Source organism: Sceloporus occidentalis, unplaced genomic scaffold (assembly GCF_023333645.1).
Source record: "Sceloporus occidentalis isolate IW3139 unplaced genomic scaffold, rSceOcc1.0.p SCAF_7, whole genome shotgun sequence".
In the NCBI taxonomy this organism is placed as follows: domain Eukaryota; kingdom Metazoa; phylum Chordata; class Lepidosauria; order Squamata; family Phrynosomatidae; genus Sceloporus; species Sceloporus occidentalis.
The window spans coordinates 67,985,238-68,008,502 of NW_028316987.1; the positions used below are offsets into that span (position 1 = coordinate 67,985,238).

The 23,265-nt window shown below is 40.8% G+C and overlaps 1 protein-coding gene across 2 annotated transcripts; it reads left to right on the forward strand.

The window, feature by feature from the left end:
* The first annotated feature begins 1,030 nt into the window (after nt 1-1,030).
* On the forward strand, nt 1,031-12,906 carry TFPI2 (tissue factor pathway inhibitor 2). 2 transcript variants are annotated; one of them, XM_089531386.1, is made up of 5 exons: nt 1,031-1,191; nt 2,242-2,421; nt 6,684-6,863; nt 10,323-10,496; nt 11,004-12,906. In XM_089531386.1, exons 1-5 carry the CDS (start codon nt 1,092-1,094, stop codon nt 11,051-11,053), a joined length of 684 nt encoding a protein of 227 aa, XP_089387512.1. In that variant the 5' UTR covers nt 1,031-1,091; the 3' UTR covers nt 11,054-12,906. The 2 variants fall into 2 exon arrangements, with proteins under 2 accessions (XP_089387512.1, XP_089387513.1); XM_089531387.1 differs by having other exon boundaries at nt 11,007-12,906.
* Nucleotides 12,907-23,265: the final 10,359 nt, after the last annotated feature.

A 23,265-nucleotide genomic window follows, 5' to 3' on the forward strand; every position in this document is an offset into this window, starting at 1 on the left:
AAGAAAAATGGAGGACATGCCTCCCCCCAGGAAAAACTCAAACCCCTCATAGAAATAGTTTTGTGGGGGTTTTTTGGGCTATGTGGCCGTGTTCTGCAAGAGTTTGTTCCTGACATTTTGCCAGCATCTGTGGCTGGCATCTTCAGAGAATGCTGGCATAGAAGAGAGTGGGGAAGTGAGGGTTCGCACAGTATATATACCCTACTCACTTCCATGCCAGCATTCTCTGAAGATGCCAGCCACAGAAGCTGGCAAAACGTCAAGAATAAACTTCCAGAACATGGCCACATAGCCCAAAAACCCCACAAAAAATCAGGGTTTGAGTTTGAGTTTTTCCTGGGGGCACCTCCTCCATTTTTCTTGAGAGTCCATTTTTCCTTCCACAAATCAGGACGAGTGTATTCCTGATGTTTTGCCAGCATCTGTGGCTGGCATCTTCAGAGAATGCAGGCATGGGAGTGTGTGTGTGTGTGTATGATCCTTCACTTCTCAAACTCTCTTCCATGCCAGCATTCTCTGAAGATGCCAGCCCCAGATACTGAGGAAACATCAGGAATAAACTCTTCCAGAACATGGCCACATAGCCCAAAAAGTCCACATGGATGCTGGCCATGAAAGCCATCGACTTCACCTCATAGAAATGTCAATCTTCTTCGCCTTGCTCCAAAGGGGGGGACAGGGTGACATTTCTCCTGGAGAGAAGGAGGACATGGAGGACACGTCCTGGGAAAGAGGAGCTTCTGGCCTCTTTGGGTCCTCCATTTCTTTTCCCTTCAGGGTCCTCCAGTTTGTGATGCAAAGGGTGATGAGGGCACTTGGCTACCCTGCATCCCTTGGGGATGGATGCTCAGGGCCTTCCTTGCCAAGAGGGAGGAATGATTGCATAGCTGAATGAATGAATGAACGAATGAATCATCCAAGAGGACGCAGGCAGACATGGAGCCAAGAGGAGGCGGAGGCAGTCAGGCAGAAGGCTTGGGGAGTATAAAGGCAGAGATCGCCTGGCCTCCTTTCGTCCATAATCCCCAGAAAGAAGAAGAGAGAGGGAAAAGGAGTACAGCCTGGTTGGCTTTCGAGTCCCTTGCTGCGCGATGGAGCTGACCATGGCCACTAGAAAGCTGCGGATCTTGACCTTGGCTGCTGGCATCTCCTTCCTTCTGGGGCTTGTTTGTCCCCAAAAGATGCTGGAAGGTAATCAGAGTGCTTTGGGATGACAATGGATGTCAAGAGATCTTGGAGCACCTTAGAGACCAACGATCTCCAGTCTTCCAGGGGTTTTGGACTTCAGCTCCCAGCATTCCTGACTGCTGCCCAACCTGGCTGGGAAGTCTGGGAGTTGAAGTCCAAAACACCTGGAAAGCTTCAAGACTGGGGATCACTGTTAAGAGGCTGTTTAAGAGACTGAAAGAAAGAAGTTAAGACTGTTAAGAAGAAAGACTGAAAGAAAGAAGTTGGCAGCATGAGATTTTCTAGACCCTCAGATCTATTTGGGATGAAAATGTTCTTTTGCTCAGCCTCCCCTTTATTTGGCATCTCTGATCCAAAACACGCTGCAGAGATCGAGACGCTTTAGCTGTCTTGGCTCAGTGCTAGGGAATCCTGGGAATTGTAGTTTGTTGTGACACTAGAGAGAGATGGCTCAATGTTTCACAAAACTACAGTTCCTAGAATGCCCTAGCTAGCATTGAGCCAGGGCAGTTAAAGCGGTCTCAAACTGAATTATTTCTGTAGTGTGATTTGGATTTCTGTTTTGCTTGAATTGTTCTGCCCTCTCCAAGCTGCCTCATTCTGTATAGGCAAATATTCCAAAATCCAAAACACTTTTGGTCCCAAGCCTTTTGAATCAGAGAGACTCCCCTTGACACAAATTTGTTATTCATAGTTTATGTGCATTTTCTATTTAAGATGGGATCAGAATGGGATGTTAGAAAAAACAGTGAGTTGCATTTGGTGTACTGACTCCACAACCCTCATTGTACTATGATGAAAAAGTGATACAGTATTTTCCCCCCCTCAGGCTTTGGCTTGAGAGCTGATGTTTTTGCTTTAACATGTGATTTCCCCTTGGTTGATTTGGAGTACAATTTCTATGCTTCTTTGCAGCAACTGAAGTTGTCAAGGTGATTTCTGTTTCCAATAAACGTGAATGTCTTTTCACCTGAACTCTCTTTATCTCATTGTTTCTGGGAGAGATACCTGAACTATCTGTCTCTTTTAATTTTAATTTTGTTCTATTTGCAGATAGCACAAAGATCTGTCTGCAGCCACTTGTTAAAGGATCCTGCCGAGCAATAATTTCCAGGTGGTACTATGACAGACACTCACAGACATGCAAGGAGTTCACATATGGAGGCTGTGAGGGGAATGACAACAACTTCTTGAGTTGGCAGGAGTGTTCGAAACGTTGCAGCTCAATTCCGAGTAAGCCATTCTTGTGATGAAGATGTCAGATTGTAATCTTAGCTGTGGCATCAGGTAGATTCTAGTCTCAATAAGCGTAGCATTTTACAGTGGGTCCTTGTTAGCTGGTTTGGTTCTAGGACCCTCCGTGGATAATAAAATCCATGGATGATCAAGTTCTATTAAATATAATGGCATAGCAAAATCATGTCCCTTATATAAAATGGAAAATCAAGGTTTGCTATCTGGAATTTATAATTTTTTGAATATTTTCCAATCCATGGATGCTTGAATACATGGATAAAAAATCTGTGGATAATGAGGGCCAACTGTATTAAGGGTACCTTTAAATCTCAGATGGGATATTCGGACCATAACATTCAGACCTCCGGAGCTATTGTTTTCTTTTGACAATATATGTTTTCACTGCAATTTCTCACATTATTGGTTTGTTTTAACTATGGCATTTCCTAAAAACCCTTTAACTTACATTCCAGGGTTGGTCAGCTGTGGCCATCGAGACGTTGTTAGATAAAAACTCCCAGAATTCCTTGCCATTAGCTGTGGCTAGGGATGTTGGGAGTTGTAGTTCAGCAACATCTGGAAGGCTCAGTTACCCTGAATATGTGCTGTATAAACCTGGTCTACCCAAACAGTGTGGAACACTTGCCATACTGAATAGTCACCTACGAAAAAAAGACACATAAATCTTTGTTTTGGATTTGTGCTAGAGGACACAGTAGAATGCCTTATAATTGGGTAAAATGTTGCAAGATATGATTGGACTGCAAGTCCGATCAAACCTGCCCAGTGGTGAGGAATGTTCGGAGTTACAGTCCAACTTTTTGGAGGACTGCACTTTCCCTCCCCAAGGGCTATAGTCACCTTCACCCAGCCTCACTAACTAAGGCAACATCTACATAATGTGTAAGCAGGATGTGGTGAGTGAAACCCTACAATAATGGATTCCACTGTTCTGACAGTACTATGTGTGTCATGTATTTAATGTCACACACATACACTGTGTCTGTCACACATTGAATGCCACACATGGAGTACTGTAGAGTTTATATATATATATAAAAAAGTGGGATTTAAAGTGAAAAAACCTCATAAAAGTGGATTTATTATCAGACAACGTCTGGGTTAACCCAACATTAACTCGGACAGAAAGTAGAAAATGCATGCAAAAGTGCAATTGATTTTCAGATGATGTCGCAAGTAACATACATTAACAGAATATTAACCCAGCTAGAAAGTAGACAAAACACGATTCTTTTTACTTCCAGAAAATCCCAAAGTAAAAAGAATACATTTTGTTGATTTTCTAGCCAATTTAATATTGTGTTAACCCCAATGTGTCTGAAAAAATCAATCGTGCATTTGCATGTCTTCTTAGTTTTTTTCAGGTTTTAAATCCCGTTTTAAATCCTGTTTCTGCACAGGATGCCTCTTGTGTGATAACCTCCTATGACAGATACTAGGTAAACATTTATTAGAAGGGGAAAAAAACCTAGCCCACCAGAAGGAGAGAAGTTCTAAACCAACTCTATTACTAGTTGTTGCATGCCTTCAGCCAATGGGTTGCCAAGGTTGGGCAGGGATTAGGATGCTGGTCTTCTGAAGTCATAATTCAACATTCAGCCCACCTCCCCATGCTCTCAAATCCATTTGGGGTGGTTGTGTGTATGTTTCTGAGAGTGAATCTCAATCCAGATAACCCTGTAAGCTAAAGAAATGGAAAGGAAAAGAATGCCAATGAGCAATTTCACATTTTCAAAATTTCAGGTTGAGACAGGAGATAAGGAAAGAAGGTAAAGGGGGAGACAAATTTAGACAAGGGTGGCTGGTGGCTGCCATGCCAGTGAGGAGGTAAATCTCCTTTGGGAACTGTGTTCCCAATATCCCTAGCCAGCACAGCTAATGGCGAGTAATCCTGGGAGTTTATATTTAACAACTTCTGGATGACCCCAGCTGACCAACCCTGTTATGTAGGTTAAAGAATGTTTAGTAAATGCTGTATGTAAAACACTAATAATGTGAGAGGTTGCAATAAAAGCCTATTTAATCCTGTTGTCAAAAGAAAATAATAGTTCTGTTGGTCTAAATGTTATGATCTGAACATCCCATCTGAGATTTAACTTTTGTGTTTGGAATAGGGTATAGCACCTTGGGTAGTTTCTTTCAAGTTCAAACTAAAATCCTGAGCATATTCAATGCTCCCAATATGTGGAAACCACCAGTGTGTCCTGCTTTGGGAGCAACAAAGCAACACAGATGAAAAGACACATTATAACCACAAAAAAGTGCTCCTTCATAGTAACACGTTCTTCTATAGGATGTTGAGTTGTTGTACCTGGAACTATAAGAATGGTGAGATGATGACTGATTGATTTGAACAAACTTCTTCATGAATGACATTGGAACCAATTGCTTTTAATGGCACTAGTTTGGAACATACATTTTTCAATTATATATTTTATTTTATTTTATTTAAAGTTATTAAAATTTAATTATTTCTTAATGTTAACCTTTAAAATCATTTCAGCTATATTATATTTGTTTTATTTTTATAAGCAACTTTGAGTCCCAATTTTGGGGGAAAGTTGAGATATAAGTTCAATTAATAACAATAACAATATTCATAATAGATGGGGCAGCAGGTTATCTCTCTGTGGATGTCTTCAAACAGAGGCTGCACACCACTCTGTTATTCATGCTATAGCTCTGGATTTATTATTATTTTTTGCATTAAGCAGAGGGCTAGGCAGGATGGTCCCCAAGAACCCTTGCATATCCATATCCTTTTTTTTATTCAAATATTTTTGTCCCACTCTTTATCATGAGAACTCAGGGTGACATAGGTGTGGTCCAGACCAGCACTTTGCGCCAGCCTGGCCACGTACTAGGGTTGCACGGGGTGGAGCAACTGTATGCCCCACAACCCTAGTACATGGTGGCAGCATAATCATGGCGGCCTCCCGTCCACATGGGGGCTGCCATGATGACATCACGAACAAATGGTGTGGCACATGCGTGATGTCTCCGTGCCACCCCGGGCCGCTTACGGCAGCCAGGCTGCGGATCACGAAGTAGCTCCAAAACAGAACTCCTTTTGGGCGCGCACATTGTTCTTGCAGCAACCAAATGGCTGCAGGAACAATGCCGGCCCCTTTCTCCCATGGCTCTGGCTCCTGGGGTGTCCAGGGGCATGAAGCCCCAAGGACACTCCTTTTCTGCACCACAGAAAAGCAGCATTTTGCCACTTCTCCGTGGTCTGGAAAAACTCCAGATTGGAGCTGCAGGGCTGCAGGTGAGGCTGCCCTGCCCCCAACCTGGAGCGAAATGGGGCGCCACAGAACCGCCCTTTTGGGGCAATCTGTACCACACAATGAATGTAATTTAATAACCCAAATAACTGAAACAAGATTAAAATATTACACAAAGGGATTTTGTAGCACTTTTGAGACTAACTGAAAGAGAGAGGTTGGTAGCATGAGCTTTCGTAGATAAGTCAAGCTCATGCTAGTCTCAAAAGTGATACCAGATTTTATCAGATTCCTTTGCATACTGATTTCCCAGACTAAACATGGTGATCTCTTTGAAGATTAAAACGTATTAAACAAAACAACTATTAAAAGAACTTTAAAAGCACACTTGGAAGTAAATCAATCCCTTTTTGGCTCTGTACCCGAATGAAGCCACTATTGCTGCCACTTGTCCCAGGGAAGAATATTCCGCAAGTATGGTGTCACAACAAGAAGGCCCTATTCCATGTTCTCCCCGACTTGGTATGCCCCCCACTGACGGGACACAGAGAAGTCCCCTTTGGCAGCTATAGGGAGAGGTTCTCCTTCAAGTACTGACGTTCCAAGCCATTTGGGGCTTTACATGTCATCACCAGCACCTTGAATTTAGACCTGAAATGAATTGACAGCCAGTACTGCTCTTTCAAAACAGGTGCTAAATGTTGTCTGTAGGATTCTGTGATTCTTACATTTATATGCACAGGGTTCTAGTAGTTGGGGTGGATATCGGAAAGCGCTGTTGAGAAAGGAACAAGCTGCTATGAATTGTAGCTAATTGTCCATTAAGATCCTTCAACAAGTGATTAGCTATGCAGAGAGAAGTTTGCTCTGCATAGAAATTAAGATAAAGTCCATTAATCTGATCCAGTGTGTCTCTACTTCTGTTCTTATGTCAGGACAAAATGGCTCAAAGTAATGGTTTTACTTTGATAGTTGCTTTGTTTGATAATGGTGTTCTTGTTGGTTTGACTTCAGAAGTGCCTAAAACGTGCAGACTGGAAGCTGATGTAGGAATCTGTAGAGGTTTAAATCGGAGGTATTTCTTCAATCTCAAGACAATGAGTTGTGAGCTATTCTACTATGGAGGGTGTAATGGAAATGAAAACCGGTTTGATGATGAAGAATCCTGCATGGACACTTGCATGCCGATAAAAAGTAATTACCATTTTAGTGCTGTAAAAAGAGTGATTGGTTATGATTGGCAGGGGTGGGTGGGAATGGGAAGTCCAAATCCTTACTCACTACACTTACCTTCTCCCCCATGAGCAATGGAATAGCTTGAATTTATTGGGGAACCTTGATATGCAGTGGCTTCAAGGGGAAAAGTAATTTTTAATTACTTTTTAAAGTTTAAAAATCTTTCTCTGCTCTCAGATCATTGCCAGACCCAAATTTCCTTCTTTCCTGTTACCTAAAATTTACTCTTTTTTGAACTGTAATTCCCAGAATCCCTCAGCTTGCAAAAGAACCTGCAGCAGAGCTTGTCAAAATTGTTTTTTAGACTTCAAGTCCCAGACAGCATGTCCAGTGCCCCTGGTCTAAAAAATAATAATAACATTGCCAAATTCTGCTACAGGTACTAGAATGTAATTATTTTCCTTCTTTAAACCAGAAGGTGCTTCCTTATCCCTTAACATGTATTTTTTGGGGCAGGGGGATTTGATAGTGGCAGGTCTGCCCTTTGCAGCTTGAAAATGCTTTCATATAGGGAAAAGGTCATCTTTTGATGTCTGGAGTTGTAGACCCTATTTTTTTTATTTCCCCCCCCCCCCCCCCAAAAAAAAACCCTTAATATCAGTAGCAGAGCTCTGTATTTGCACAAAAAGTGAAGATAAAAATAAATGAAAATAAAATTTAAAAAAGCCAGAAAGGCATGCTGGGTAGGGCATAGGATAGGGAAGCAGGGTTAAGAGAGAATCAGGAAGAGAGTATGGAGATTATCACATAGCCATTTTTGCCCTGGTCGTGCACAAGACGGGATCAGCTCAGAACAGGAGAAAAAAGGTATTTTTCTTCCACTTCTTCATACACACAAATTGTTGAGGTATTTCGCAATGAGCCAGAAGTAAGATATAGCATACATGCCATATCTCCAAGTATTACAAATAACCTGAAAAATAGAACATGTAATCCTCCTTAAAAGGTGGGACTCAGTGTACTCCCAAAGAGCCGAGGTATTTCCAGGTCAGCCAAGAAAGCTGAAATTTGGATGACACATAGCTGAAACATCCCACTTGTTATAAATATCTGAAAATGTGGTGTTTGTGTGTGTGTGTGGGGGGGGGGGGGGGAGATGTCTGCAGTGATCAAAACCTAGAATATGACTTTTAGCTCCTAATAGAGGTCAGCACAGAGTAAGCTGCGAATGGGATGAAACACTGGACTATGGAACCTCACTGTGTCTTTGAGTCAGATCTAGTGAAAGAACACTTCTAATAACAGTCAGAAGTACAGGAGCTTTACTGCATGGGCCCCGTTCTCACCGCAAGTGATTGTCAATAAAAATGGAAGTGTGCTTGTTTGTATAATAGCCATTACCACACATCTTTGCAATCACACAACTAGGGCTGCTGCAACCATCAGTGGAGATTATCGCACAGCTATTTTTGCCCTGGCCGTGCATGAGACAGGATCAGGTTGGAAGGGGGAAAAATAGGTGTTATTGCACAGTAAATTGCTGCTGCGCTGTTGCCTGACTATCACCTGTCCCCCAGGCATGCTCTGCCAACCAATTTTGGTGATATGGAAAGCTTCCATACCACCAAAATAAGATGGCAGAGCATGCCCGAGGGATATCTTACTTCTGGCTTATTGGGAAATACCTCAAGAATTTGTGTGTATAGAGAAGTGGAGTCTCCTCACAGGATGAAATGCATCTTGTGTGCTTTCTGTGTTATTTATGGGAGAAATCAAAGGTTGAGCTTTCCATTTTAATTATAGATTGGAAAGTAAATGATGAATCAGTTAAACATTCTGTAGCCTGGTGAAAATCCCAGTTCATTGAGGGTTGCACAGGGGTAGTATTTCAACAGATTTATGTTTCAGAAAAAGCACCACAATTCTTTACTTAATGTGACGAAAATATTTCTATATAAATTCTGAGAGTGAGTAGGTTTGCCATCACACTCCTCTCCTCTGTACTTAGAGAATGGGAAAATGTAATTCTGTAAAAACACTGAAAGAGCAGGTTTAACATCTTTTTTTCTTCTGATAGAGGTCTTATAGCAGAAGCAGGGGCCCATTCACAGTACAGAATTACAGTGCTATGGAATCCTGGGATTAGCGATGTAAGGCTCTAGTGCCTCACCAGACTACAAGTCCCAGGATTCTATAGGATAGAACAATTGCCTGTATCACACATAGCCATGAAAGCAGCAGGATAATGTGATAACCTGTGCATTCGATTCCCCCCTCCTGCATAATGTCATCGTGGATCCATGGGAGACTATAGTAAAAGTGGGTCTTTTTACTCACAGGAAAAATCCATTAATGATTTTCTTTTAGCATTGCTGTCACATATGATTTGCAGTGAGAACGTTCAATAGTGCTTTCCTGCCAATTTTTCCTGGTCAGTGGGCAAGCATGAGGAAATGGAAAGTCAGCCCCCTTCCAGAGTCATGCTCTGTCATTTAAATGCTTCACTCACCCACTCTCTCTCTTTTCCTCCCTCTTCCCCTATCTTCTGCCTCCTTCCCAAAGCTTCTTCCCCTTCCCAAGCAGCTGCATGGCTTTCCTGGGGAATGGATCAGAGGGTAGAGAGAGAGAACAGAAGAGGTGAAGGCAGTGCAGTGAGGTTTGGGTGCTAACAGGTGCTATTATTTTAAATCAAGTGTATATAAGGTCAAAATTGTTGTTGTTGTTATTGTCTGCCTTCAAGTCATTTCCGACTTATGGCGACCCTATCATGGGCTTTTATTAGCAAGTTTCTTCAGAGGGGGTTTGCCATTGCTATCCACTGGGGCTGAGAAGTGTGACTCACACAGGGTCACCCAGTGGGTTCACATGGCTGAGCCGGGATTCAAACCTTGGCCTCCAGAGTTGTAGTCCAATGCTCAAGCTACTATGCCACTCTGGCTCAGTTTCTGCCATTACAGTTTTTGCAGGCCAGGGAGTTACAGCAGGAGAGGGTCGCCATGCGATTAGGCGCCATGGCAATTAAAATGGAATAACAGCACTATAATTCTATAGTGTGAAGGGAACCCAGAGGTTTTCAAATGCTTCTCCCATAATCCCTATCCAGCATGGCCAATGGTAAGAGATTATAGGCATTCTAGTCCCAGAATGTATGAGAGGCATCATGTTGCCTATTTTTGCCTTATGGCTTTGGCAAATTGAAAGATAACACATAACAGTGTTTTCTGTCTTATTGGGAGCAAGGGAGGAGATACTGGTGTTAGATACCATGTAGGGTTTGTGCACATTAGAAAGGTAGCAGCCAAAATATAAATATTTAAGGATTCTTTAAGGATATAAATCTAAAGATATAAAAATTTAAAAACTGATTTTAAAAAGTAGCTCTTTTTTTTAAAAAGTCCTGCTTTATTGACTGAGTTCTTGGTTCATTTCAGTTCACAGTTAAAAACTGACCCATGACTTTTTTTCTCTGTTTTGAAGCTGGCCCATCATTTTGCTACAGCCCAAAAGATAAAGGATTATGTTCAGCTTCAGTGTCTCGTTTTTACTATAATTTAAAAACAAAAAGCTGTGAGGAATTCAGTTATACGGGATGTGGTGGAAACGACAACAACTTTACTACTGAGAAACTCTGTCTCAAGGTCTGCAAGAAAGGTAGGTTTCTTTCTTTTCACTGTGATGGATTGTTATGTTATTGGTGCTTGTGCAGAATGTTACCCTTTGGGAAGGTTCATAAACAAGCCCCATTACTAGCTAGTCTCTGTAATGGAAAGGACCAGCATTTCAGGGAGACTGTAAAATCAAAACTGTTCTAAGTAGAAGGGAAAAAAATATAATTAGCCATTCTTAGAAGTTCAGGAAAACAAATGTTTAGCTTGGCACAGCAGAGATCTATCTTTGTTCATATTATCTGTGATAACCCATCTTAATCCTACACCACCTTATTTTTTTATGGTGTATATTGCCCTGAAAACTCTTGATGTTGAGGTCAGCGAGAAGTGAGTGTGATTCTGTCAATAAAAATAGTTGCTAGGTGGGATTTCACACACTGGAGGGTTGTTTTTTTAAGAAGAAAAAACCCAATTGTCATTGTCACCATAATTGGATAAAGTTATCATGCTAACCTTTTATTGTGATTTTGAACTTCTGTTCTTTCCTTAGCAGGGAGAAGGAAACCACATTTTATGAGAAAAATAAAAGCCAGCACATAAGGCTGTGACGTTTCTGCAAATGAAGAAGTCTGTAGTCCAGAGGCACTGTCTTAACTTACCTGGAACATCTTTATTCTGACGTTGTTACTGTTATCTGCAGCTATAAAACAATTGCCTTACTAGATTGTTTTTGAACTGTAGCAAATCAAAGTTGCCATGGTCTAGCAAGGACAAACTATATATCACCAACCTTTTGGATTGGATCTTATGTTTAGCATGGGTGGTTTGCTAAGAGACACAAACACGTAACCTTCGCCTGAATTTATGGCTCTCATGAAGGAAATGTAAGATACAGAAATAGGCTCGACACATTTTCTGTACACAAGGGTTTTTCTCAACCACTTGCTGAATATGATTGATACACTTTTGTAATGACTGTTTATGTGATGTTATCCCCTTGTCATATTGATAGGGATGGACAGAAATTGGAAATATGACATCAGGACTGTAACTCCCAGAATCCCCCAGCCATTTTAGGGGGTTCTAAGAGCTATAATCCAAAAGTCATTCTTCCAAGCAGATAGGAATAAGCTATAGCTCAGTTACAGATAAAATGCTTTGCATGTAGAAAGTTGCATGTTCAGTTCCTGGCAATCTCCAGTTAAAATGAACAGGCAGAAAATTATGAGGAAGAGTTGTTGCTACAGTACAGAAGACAGGATAGTTATAGGTCGCAGGTGAGGCAACAGAACTGTGAGGACACTGGATGCAACAATATGCCTGCAGCTATCTCCTGTTGCTGAAGGGTTCTTGCTCTTATATCATTTTTTTTCATCAAGTTTGAAAAAAATAAATGGATTTGTTTAAACTTTCCACTCTGTTAGGATGCATGGAAATTGTTCTGCCATTTTGGGGAGAAGAGCTTAATTGTCCCAAGCATAAGGTACAACATATGGCACCTTGTCTTTTTCATTTGGTAGAACGTTGCCAGTTGTATTTGGCTGATCCTCATTTAAGAAAAGAATGCTGGACTGTTCACAAGAAAACAGTACTGGTGATATCAGTTCTCCTGCCACAATATCAACAACACATCTGGAGACCAACAGGCTGGAAAAGATGCCTTAAAGAATAACATGACAGAAACTCCTAAATGGATTGGGAGTAAATGCAATTAATTGGGCTACAAAAACATCCTCAAAGGGTGTGTAAGCCTTCTTAGCATGTCGAATCTGAGTTGGTCAAGATTTTCATTGCTAATGCAGTATTGTAATGCTTGCTAATTTGTTGTCATCAAGGAGAAACTAGCAATGTAATTGACAGTGTTACTTCTTTTAAAAAGACAAATGGTGAGCTGCTTAATCTTTGTGTGTATGTGTGTTTACTGATGTTATTATTTTTCATTTACTGGCTGTAAAGCCACAGGGTGATCATCATAATAAAATACATTCCCATGGGACAATTATAGGCAGAAAACTATTTGGAAGCTAGAAACACTGCAAATTGGAGTTTATGAAATACCTGGAGCTCCTTTCCTTTCTTTGAAGTAACCACCATTATGGCTTTTATTCACTTCACTTTTATTCACTTTTTAAATGAAAAAAATCAATAAAGAAAATTAAAAAAATATTCACTTCTTAGTATTTACTAGATGCAGTTCAACCTGAGGTAAGGGGATAGTTACCTACTTTTCCCCCTTATTGTCTTTTTCCCCAGGTTTCCATGTCCTAATTATGGCATGTGGGCAAGGTATTATTGTAACCACCTAGGAATTGGTAAAATCACATCCTAATGTGTTGTGTTTAAGTGGAATTACTTTTCATTGTAAATTTGTAAAAATAAAATAAAATAATTAAAGTAATTTGGAATGCGGGAATTGTGTTATCCTCCCCCCTAACTCTGGGCCTTAGGGGAAGGCAATAGGGTTGTCCTAACTACTGCAAGGCACACAATGCTCACACAACATTATACATATTGATCAGTGGTTCTTAATCATTGCTCCTCAAAAATGTTTTGGGAAGTTCAGGTTCCTGTTTGTCAGGTTCCTTGACCATTGGCATTGTTGTCTGGGGTTTCTGGACAATGAAGTCCAAAACATATGGAAGGTTGAAAATCTCTGATGTAGTTGTTCTGTCGCTCTTTGTTTTCCCTGTGATGGAGTTGTTTTGCACTGAGTGTGTATGTATAGGTTGTCTTTTCACTCTCTTTTATACATATGATAAAGTAGACAATTTACACAAAAACACAGGTCTGCAGGCAATCTGCACAATCAGATTCATGTCATTTATTTCAAGGATGAATGAATAACATGTGCAGAGTTGCCTCCTATCCAAGATATTGTGGTACAGTGATCAGAGGTTAGGACTATAGGTGAGGAGATAGATCTAATCCCAGTTCAAGCATGAGGCATATTTGGACCAGTCAGAAATATCTCACAAGACTGTTGTAAAGAATGGGGCCACATACATTGTCCTGAGCTTCTTGGGTGGAAGTCTTGGATAAGAGCTCCACTAAAATGAATTTGACAGCCCCAGTAGCTATCAGGAGTTGCTGGGGCAGCCATTAGTCTCTAAGGTGTAACAATACTCCAAAGCCCAGCAAAGTCCCACTAGTAGACACCACCTGACCCTTGCCAGTGCCACCTCAACTTGTTCATGGCAAGAAATGTTTTGGAATTCTCTAATCATGCATATAACCTATGTTGTTCTGTGCAATGAATGCATAACATATCAGTAATAAATCTTCAATAGTCTAATTTTGAATTCTTATTTGAATCTTCAGTTCACTGGAGATTTCAGTCTCAATTTGTTGAACAGTTATAGTTTGGGTAGTATAGCTTATATGAAATAGAGAAGGCCAGTCAATTTTACATATGTTGAAGAAAGCAAGCTCTCCTTGCACTAGCAGTGCCCATTTCCTAACAGACAAAACCTTCTTGCATTGGATTAAGATGAAATGTAGATCAAATGAACAGATAACAGTTTTGTTACCTATTTTCAATGATTTGAGTCAGTGGTTGACAACCTTTGGTCCTCTATTTGTTTTGAACTTCAGTTCTCAGAAGCCCCAGCCAGAGTGACTAACAGTCCAAAATTATGAGAGCTGAAGTCCAAGTCATCTGTCAACCATCTGCCAGATTTAAATGCATTTTCAAAAAAAATTGTTTTATGAATCTCAAACTCCTCTCCATTTCAAACACTGTCCACACTGAACATTGTTTTTGCAAAAAATCTGCTGTCCTACTCTGTTCTTTTTTATCTTGTGATTTTTAAAAACATCTTTTTTTATCACATCCACAATATTTGTAGTTTGTTCCAATCATGATTTGTTTAATGCAGCATTTTGCTGTGTGAAAAGCTTTAGAGGCATCCCATACAACCTTTTCATCTGTACCTTTACCAAAACTGCCTTACATTTTGATAAAAGTACAATACCTTTTTGGCTTTTTCAACCACTTTCTCATCTTGTAACAACCAAACATTTATTCTCCAATTAAAAGACATCTTATCTCATAAGGTCAGAATTATCTGAATGGGATTATGTTCTGGGAAATATCTAGGCAATATATCTATGCTCTTAACTCTTAAATCATCCGAAACACCAAAGGTTGGAGGCCACTGGTCTAAGTGAAATGCTTCCATATAAAATCAGAATGGTGGACATTTGCCAGTTAGGGGACCACAATGACTAACAATTTTATGACTAAAAACAAAGAAAAATGAGAGTGCAAAAAGTGATTTGGGGGAGGGGGGTCGCATTCCCAAACTATCGGGAATCAGGTCATATTGTGCAAAATGTGCAGGGTCAGAGAGAATGCTTACCATTTGGGACATTTCCCCACCAAATATACAAAGCACAGTACAGTTTTCCTCATGCCTAAGCATACACCTAATGGAACAGCTTTATAGGGTGCACAGAACAGTCCCATTTCATGCAAGAGGTTGCTTGGATGCAAAAGAGATGTCAGGTTTGAGGGAAAGCATCCAGAGCTTTAAGTAGCCTCTTGTATCTTATCTCGAGTCCCTGAGTGGAGATGATAGCAGAAGAAGTTTGCAGGTCCATGGAGAAGATTGCAAGCATTCTATGATTCTATGATTCTAAGCCATGTCAGGCTGTAGACTATTTCTCGCTGTTGTCAAAAAATGTTTATAGCTAAAAATTGGGAAATGAGCTGATCTGTTTCTTGATGGTTGGTACGATTACAGAATATAATTCTAATGGGGGGAAATGAACTAAATTACTAAGGGGGGATACAGACGGATGGCTCCATGCTGTTCGTTTTTACCCCTCATTGGTGCCATGCCACCCACACGGCGCGGCACTGACACGCTCCCTAAAAAGGCGCTGCTCTAGTTGGCTTCTTTTTAATAATAATATTTATTTGTATCCCGCCTCTCCATATATTGGATCGAGGGCATCCATAATGGCACCATGATGCGTCACTTCCTGCAAGCGCTGTTTGGGTGCTCGAACACCCACGCATCATCGCATTGCATGCCCAGTCCTACACAGCCCTAAAATTGGCCCCAGGCTAACGCAAGGCTCCAATCTGTACCGGGCCTCAGATTTCAAAAAGAGTCAGATAACTTAGTGGAGTCATGTTATTGTTTCTAAGCTATGTAAAGAAGAAGAGGAACAAGAGACTACCAGTGTAGTATAGCAGTTTGAGTGCTGGGCTGGGACTCTGGGAGACCCCGGTTTGAATCTCCATTTAGACATGAAAACCAATGGGGTCACCTTGACCAAGTCATGCTCACTTAGCCTACGAGGAAGGCTATGGTAAACCTCTGAATAAATCTTACCAAGAAAACTCTAGCATGGGGTTGCCCTAATGTTGGCTTGAAGGCACATAACAACGACAACAACAACAAATGGTGTAATACGTTGCTTCCAAGATCTGATCAGTTCTGAATAAATAAGGAAGCTGTGATCCAACAGCAGTAGGGAATTGCTGTCCCTCTAGAATGTCTTGAACTACAGCTTCCATAATCCCTTGCCACTGGTCATGTTGGCTGGCACTTCAGGGAGTTGAAGTCCAAAATACCTGGAGACCAAAGAGTCCACACCCCTGCTGTATACTCATACTGCCTCTTTTGCAACATTTAAACTTTTGCTGTTCTTTTTCAGGATGATTGTTCAGAGATTTGATGGGTTCTTGCTATTGTAACCTTCCAGGCAGGCATCTACCCACACTCCAGAATACTGAAATAAATTAAATGCCTCCTATCTAAATCATGGGCATTTTACTGTATGAAATTTTATGGATTACGCAGTAGCAGCCCAGCCTACTGTTACCAATTGGCTTGCAGCTAGCTACATTGCTGGCAACATGAAAGACTGTATTGAACAGAATAAAAATATACAGATAATTACCTTGCCCCCTGAGGGTTGAGTGCATAATAATCATCCTGCAAAATGTCTCACCGTAACCAGCAGTAGGCTAATGGACAATTTATTTTCATCAAACAGCTAGGAAAAGTAGAGTAATAGTCATTTTGTATTCAAGACAAAGCAATAAATCCTAACAGTGTTAGAGCTGTTGCCATATTATGTACACTGGATGTGATTTAAAAGTTCAGTGACTGCTGAATGGTCTCAGAAACTCTTCCTTTGTTTTATTCAATTGTGGCTCACCTCAAAAACAAATTATAAATATTGTTTGCTACATAATTAAGGTTACACAAAGTCAAAGTCTCACATTAATAATAGATGATATCAACACCATTCAATCTTGCCTAGAGTCTGTTTTCAAGGATTTATGGTACTAAAAAATAAATAATCCCCCAGAATTTAATACAAAATCCGATTCCTTATTCCCCTACAAATTTACATTTCAAACCAACCTAGCCTCCCTATAACAGTATTTTCTTTGATTGATTTTTATATTAGCCATGCAGACTCTCCTGGAGAACAATGCAACCCAGTATTTTACCAATAAAATACATTTTGCAATAATCCACAATAGTAAATAAGGTTGCCACATGTCCTCCTTCTTCATTTGAAGGCCTGTTCAGGCCAAGTGCAACACAGATTGAGTCTCTCTTATCTGAAAATCCGAGGTGATTGGAATTTTGGAAAACCTGTATGTATTTGCATATACATACATAAGAACTCTTGAACATGGGACCCAAGTCTAAACAGAAAATCCATTTATGTTTCATACATACCTTATACACATAGCCTGAAGGTAATTTTATACAATATTTTTAATAATTTTGTGCATGAGACAAAGTTTGTGTACCTTAAACCCCAGAAAGCAATGGTATGACTATCTCAGCCACCCTTGAAAAAAGTTTTGATTTTTGGAATATTCTGGATTTCAGAATTCTGAGTATGGGAGACTCAACCTGTACAGAGAAAAAGAACCAAACAAACAAAGATCAATAATGTGTATTTAGAGAGCAGACTGAGCTAGTAGACAGGTCACCTGCTCAGTCTGCCCCACTCTGATGAGCTGTATGGATTTCTATTTATGCCACCATTATTATTTCAAAAGGAGAGCCAGTGTGGTGTGATAGTTTTGAGCACTGGAGTATAACTCTGGAGACCTGTGTTCAATTCCTCGCTCTGGTATGAAGCCCACTGGGTGATCTTTAGCAAATTACATGCTCTCAGCCTCCTCTGAATAATCTTTCCAAGAAAACCTCATGGTATTTTTGCCTTAGGATCACTATATGTTGGAAATGACTTGAAAGCACACAACACACACACAGAGACCCCTTTACACTTATCAAAAAAATTAGCATGTGCAAATTTCAGCTTCATTAGCAGAAGGAACTAAAAGCTACCGGGTTTAACCTAAAATACAGGAAAGCAAATCTTGGTGGTCCATGGCAATGAAAGCTGTTTAAAAGGAGTTCATGGTAAAGAAAAAGGATAAGAACCACTGTGCTAGATATAAAAAGCCATTGTCCTAATGCAAAGGGGATTCATATGCCAAGCTAAATTTGTTCAACTAGTTTGTGCCTTCCACTGATCCTGAATATCCTTGCAGCTAGCTTTCAATCCCTGAAAGGTCATGTAGATGAACTCCAAATGTTACAATATGAGCATGTGCATGTGCAATATAAGAATTTGTCATGAGTTTACCTAGATTTGAATCAAGAAATCAAAAAGATCGTATTGCATACTGTAGCACTTGTGTGCACGTAGTGCTGATGAAAACATTAAAATTTCTGTTAAGTGCCCTGGGAGATCAAGTATATAGGAGGACAGAATTGCTGTACCTGCAATAGGGTGTATCCAGATTTAAAAGGCCAGTGAGTCTCAGATATTGTTCTTGTTCTTTCTGATTTTATTTTGGAGATCCATACACATTTAATTTATCCCAGAATATTTCCCACCAGCTCCTCGTATGACCAGAGACTTCTTTAATACCAGCTCTCAAGGTTAGTTTAAAATTGGAAAGAACAGGAACAAAATCTGGGACTTTTCAATCAGTCCAGATGCACTCATAGTTCTGTAAAAGAGGCTTAACACATACAACTTGTGTAGCTTTTATCACCCCTGCATGACAAGTTGCAAACTGCCCTTTCCTGTGTAACTATAACAAGTGCTGTAATTCCATTCTTTATTGCATGTTATCCTCCACATTTCCAAAGGGTCCAATGGCCATGCCAGCTGAGGATGATAGGAGTTATAGTCTATAATACCTGGAAGGTGCCAAATTGGTGTGGCGAGGAGTGCGGGTAATTCTGTCAATTCTAAAAATATATAAAGGAACTCAGGATTATCAATCTGACTTTGGCAATTAAACAAACCTTGGCATCTAGTTCAGGGCTAAAGCTTATGCAAATTTATTTTAGACAAATTTCCATTGAATTCAATGGAATTTACTTCTGAGTAAATATGTGTATTGTAGTGGTTTGCATGTTGGACAGGAGACCAGGGTTCAATTCCCATCTTGTCCATGAAATCCACTGGGTGACCTTGGGCATGTCACATGCTCTCAGCCTCAAGGGAAGGCAATGGCAAGCCTCCTCTGAACAAATCTCACCAAGAAAACCTATGATAGATTCACCTTAGGATTGCAATAAGTCAGAAATGACCCAAAGGCTCACAACACACACACAAATATGCATAATCTTTGGCCTTTCATATTATTTGCATTCTCCCATAGGGAAGTTAAAACAGGATAGAAACAATTATCCATGGCAGATTTCATCACAAACTCACAGTACAAAAGGTGATAAAATGAAGCTTGCTCATGGTTAATGTTGCAGAGGATGCTCTCATTTCTAACTAATTCTATCTTCAGATTAAATCTGAAGTGTCTCTGGCTTCCCCTTTGATCTAGGACACAATTGCCACTTATATACCTAACAGATACTGTCTGTTAAGAGGTAAGCCATTGAATAGGCTTATCTTTCCCCAGTACCAAAGATTCCCAGCTAAGTTGAGCAGAGAGTAATTAATAGGGCAAGAAAGTCCTCCATTGATTATGAGCAAAAAATCAGTTCTCATAAAGAAGGTTTTGCTTAGAGAACTGACACAGTTTCAAAAATCCATTTTATTGGGAACTAGATAGACTGTTGATGTAGCATGCCAATTTACATTTCTAGCTTCCCAGATGTAATATTTCTAAAGTCCATAGCAATGGAGATCATTTCCATCTGAATGGAATATAATCAGCCTTATAGTGGTGTGTTCAACCTGATTTAGAGGCAAATGCATTTTCCCATAAGAGGGGAAATCTGTGCAACTCTTCCCTCTTGCTAAGACAGGGTAGGAGAAGGTTATTATATCTGGTCGGTGCTTTGTCAATCATCAATTTTATTCTTACAAAGATCACAAAAACACACTTAAAGATAGCTGTGCTATGTGGAAATGAGGTGAATGTCCAGGAGCAAAAGATATCAATCGAGGAGGACAGATAATAGCCAAGTTGTTTTTTTGGGGGGTTTTTTTGGAGCTTATGTAATAGCACATTTTTAAAGGAAACAATAGGATTGATTCTAGCAGGATTGATTTGCAATTTCAGGTGCCTCTGCCTTCCAGATGAGAGAAGAACTCATATGACAAACTGACATTTTACTTGCAACAATACTCTTAATTCTAGATGCTGTGGAAAGATGAAACAGGATGGAAGGGATGTTTTTAATTTCTCATACCTTTATCTTACCTATCACTTTCTGATTTAGAGTTTCTTTTAGCCTTTGTGTCAAATCCAGGCTGTCATCTTTGCTCCATCTCAGCTAAGAGTCAAGATGAATCTGTGGTGTCTGATAGCCCACCCACATTATGAATTCTTTTAGTCAATAGAAAAAGGGCAGGTATAAATATTAATCAACGTGCGAGGCAGAGAGAGAGAAAAAGTTCTCACAATGCTAATACTTTCTGTGTTTGGACTTTTATTCCAGGCCTCAGAGGGAGAGAAGAACCACTGGACCTCATCCCCTTCCCCACCACCATTCCCTTCTCCTTTTGTGTCGTGTCTTTTAGATTGTAAGCCTGAGGGCAGGGAACTGTCTAATTAAAAATAATAATTGTAAGCCACTCTGAAAGCCTTTAGGGCTGAAGGGCGGGGTATAAATACCATAAATAGATAAATAAATAAATAAATTATTCGATACATATAGTTTTCTGAATGAGGATTATTTTTCAACGACTGACTGGCATAAATTGAATTTTAGTCCCAGCTACAGTAGACCCAATGGGAATTTGGTAAGTCAATATTTATATAGCTCCCATTAACTCAGTAGGTTTGTTCCCATGAGACTATCATTGGATTTTGACCCATAATATTACATACAAATTCTTGATCCACATCTTTATCATATATTCATTTGGCAATACTACTTCTTGTCTAATGAGGTCATAGGAAAACAAGATGCTTTTTAGCATTTCTCTATCCAGGCCAGTATTATCTGCTTTGATGGGAGAGAACTGCTGGGCATCTCACGGGGGGGGGGGGGGGTAATCCAGATTTGAAGATAAAAGCTTTTCAAGGGGTAAATCAGTGGTTGCCTCAAAGGGACGCCGCCATGGACAAATAGAGCAAACACATTTGTTTTGGAGGAAAGGCCACAACTTTATTAGCATATATATATATATATATATATATATATATATATATAATCACAGGTAGGGTTGGCTCCAATGCATGAGGTCTGGATCTGTCATCCAACAGCCCGGTGCTGAATGGATGAAACCACCGTGCTTGGTCACGGCCAAGCTTCGGGATGGCAAGGGATATCTTTAACGCCCTTGTTCCAACGTTCGCCCAAGCGATTGATCACATCTCCGCAGATGTGCCTCAACACATAACTATCCCTTGCCACCGGGGGGACACTGTACCGGTGATGCCCCTGCAATGGCAACACCATCTCACTTGCGGCACCCCCCATGTCTGGATGGACTCCCGATCCAGTGCTACGCAGCCCTGGAAACCACGCCCCCCAGATCCAAGACCTATGCAACCGGCCCAAAAGTTGTGACAATAGCCCCAACCCACATAGGGAGGGTGGGTGGGTGAGCTCGCTGGAAATGGCACCCGCCCTGGCGCCGCATGGGCCTTAAATAGGCCCACTGACCAATGGGAGGCCCGCAAAGGGTGGTGAAGCCCGCCTCCCAGCCCTCCCTCCAATCACAGGCGGCGCCACCTGTGATGCCCACTGGGACTTGTAGTCCCAGCAGCACGGGCGGAAGCCCCGCCCCGGATCTCCCCCGGAGCCAATCCCGGCTCAAGCAGCCTCTCGCATGGGCTGCTGGGAGGCTGCTCGCCGGGGGAGGCCCGCCGCCGCCGCGGGGACATCCCCCGGAGGCAACTGGGCTGGCCCGCCGAGGCAGGCGGCCTCCTTTCTTGAACCAGTGCCTGTTCACAGGCCACTGGTTGCTGGTTAATGGACAATTTCCAGGAAAGAAAGAAGGTTTTAGTCAGTTGGCACAAATATACTACTTGGCATATTGGGGGTGGGGGGGTGGGGGGTGGAATTCCAGTCCCCCAGATCAGATAGTCTGTGAAGCACTGGAGTAAATAATAAATGTGTTTTTATATTTTCTTCAGAATTCACACAACATACAATGGATCCATGACAACCAGCACTATTTTCATTCTGGAATAACTCTGGGAATTTAAACTTCCACAGGTTGGTGTGGCTCTTTTCTCAATATATTTTCAAAGCACAAATGGATTCACTTTAATAACAATAGTGATATTCCTGCTGTTGTTTTGGTGAATGTAGAACAAGTACAGCATCCTTCAAGTTCCCTCTCTCTTTTTTCAAGCCTTCCCACCTTTAAACATATTGGTTTCCAGTACCATCTGGCATGCTTTCGGGGCATCCTTGCATCTGCGAGGGCATAATCATTGAAGAGAGCTTGCTGCTTCAGGATTGTTTTGTACTGCTTGGCATTTTTTGCTATTAAGTGTTTGACAAGCATAACATACTATGCAATATCTTAGCATTGAGGAGTAGGGTGTGTGCAGCCACCCATTTTTATTGTGTTTCATGAATTTGGTTAAGGGGGAAGACGGAGCTTGGGGATGATCTAGCTATTTGATTATTTGGACTACAACATCCAAGATGCCCCAAACCAACACTGGATTGTATGAACATGTTTTATAGAAGAATCAACAACATCTCTGGCTGCCTAGTCCTGGTGGAGGGAGATATATGAGTATAAATAAAACATGTATATGTGAGTATAGATGCCTTAATTCAAATGATAGTACCAGACTGAATGAACAGTGTTGTTAATATTTCAGAAACAACCATCTCTCTCCAACTATACCCACAATTACAATGAGGGCATACAAGCATCACTTCCTTGGTGGTAACTGCTGTCTGAAAATTAATGTACCTGGATGAATGTCAGAGGACACCAAGGGTTAAGTGAATCTGGTGGGCAAGGAGGCTGAACTGAGCTGGAGTCCCATAATACAGTCACTTATGAGCTACAGGGGGAAAATGACAATAAAAGAAAATAAGCACAGCTGGTCTTTTCCCACTAATAAATTGTGTTTATTTCCATCAGGGAACACAATCAATATTAACTGACTGCTTAATCTCTCTAAATGAATACTGCCTGGACAACTCTGTTAACATTATGGATGCATAGATGAAACATGAAGCAATCCTGTGTGTAAATGCACAGTATATAGATAAATTATGAGCCCTAATGGCTGAGAAATTCAAACATATAACTGGCAGATTAAATGAAAATGCAAATATTTTTAGAACCAGAACCAACTTAATTCACTCTGTCCCACAGCTGTGCCAAGGGCTATTAGCAATGAAAGCAACAAGTGGACTGAAGTCCTGGGAGAAAGCAGT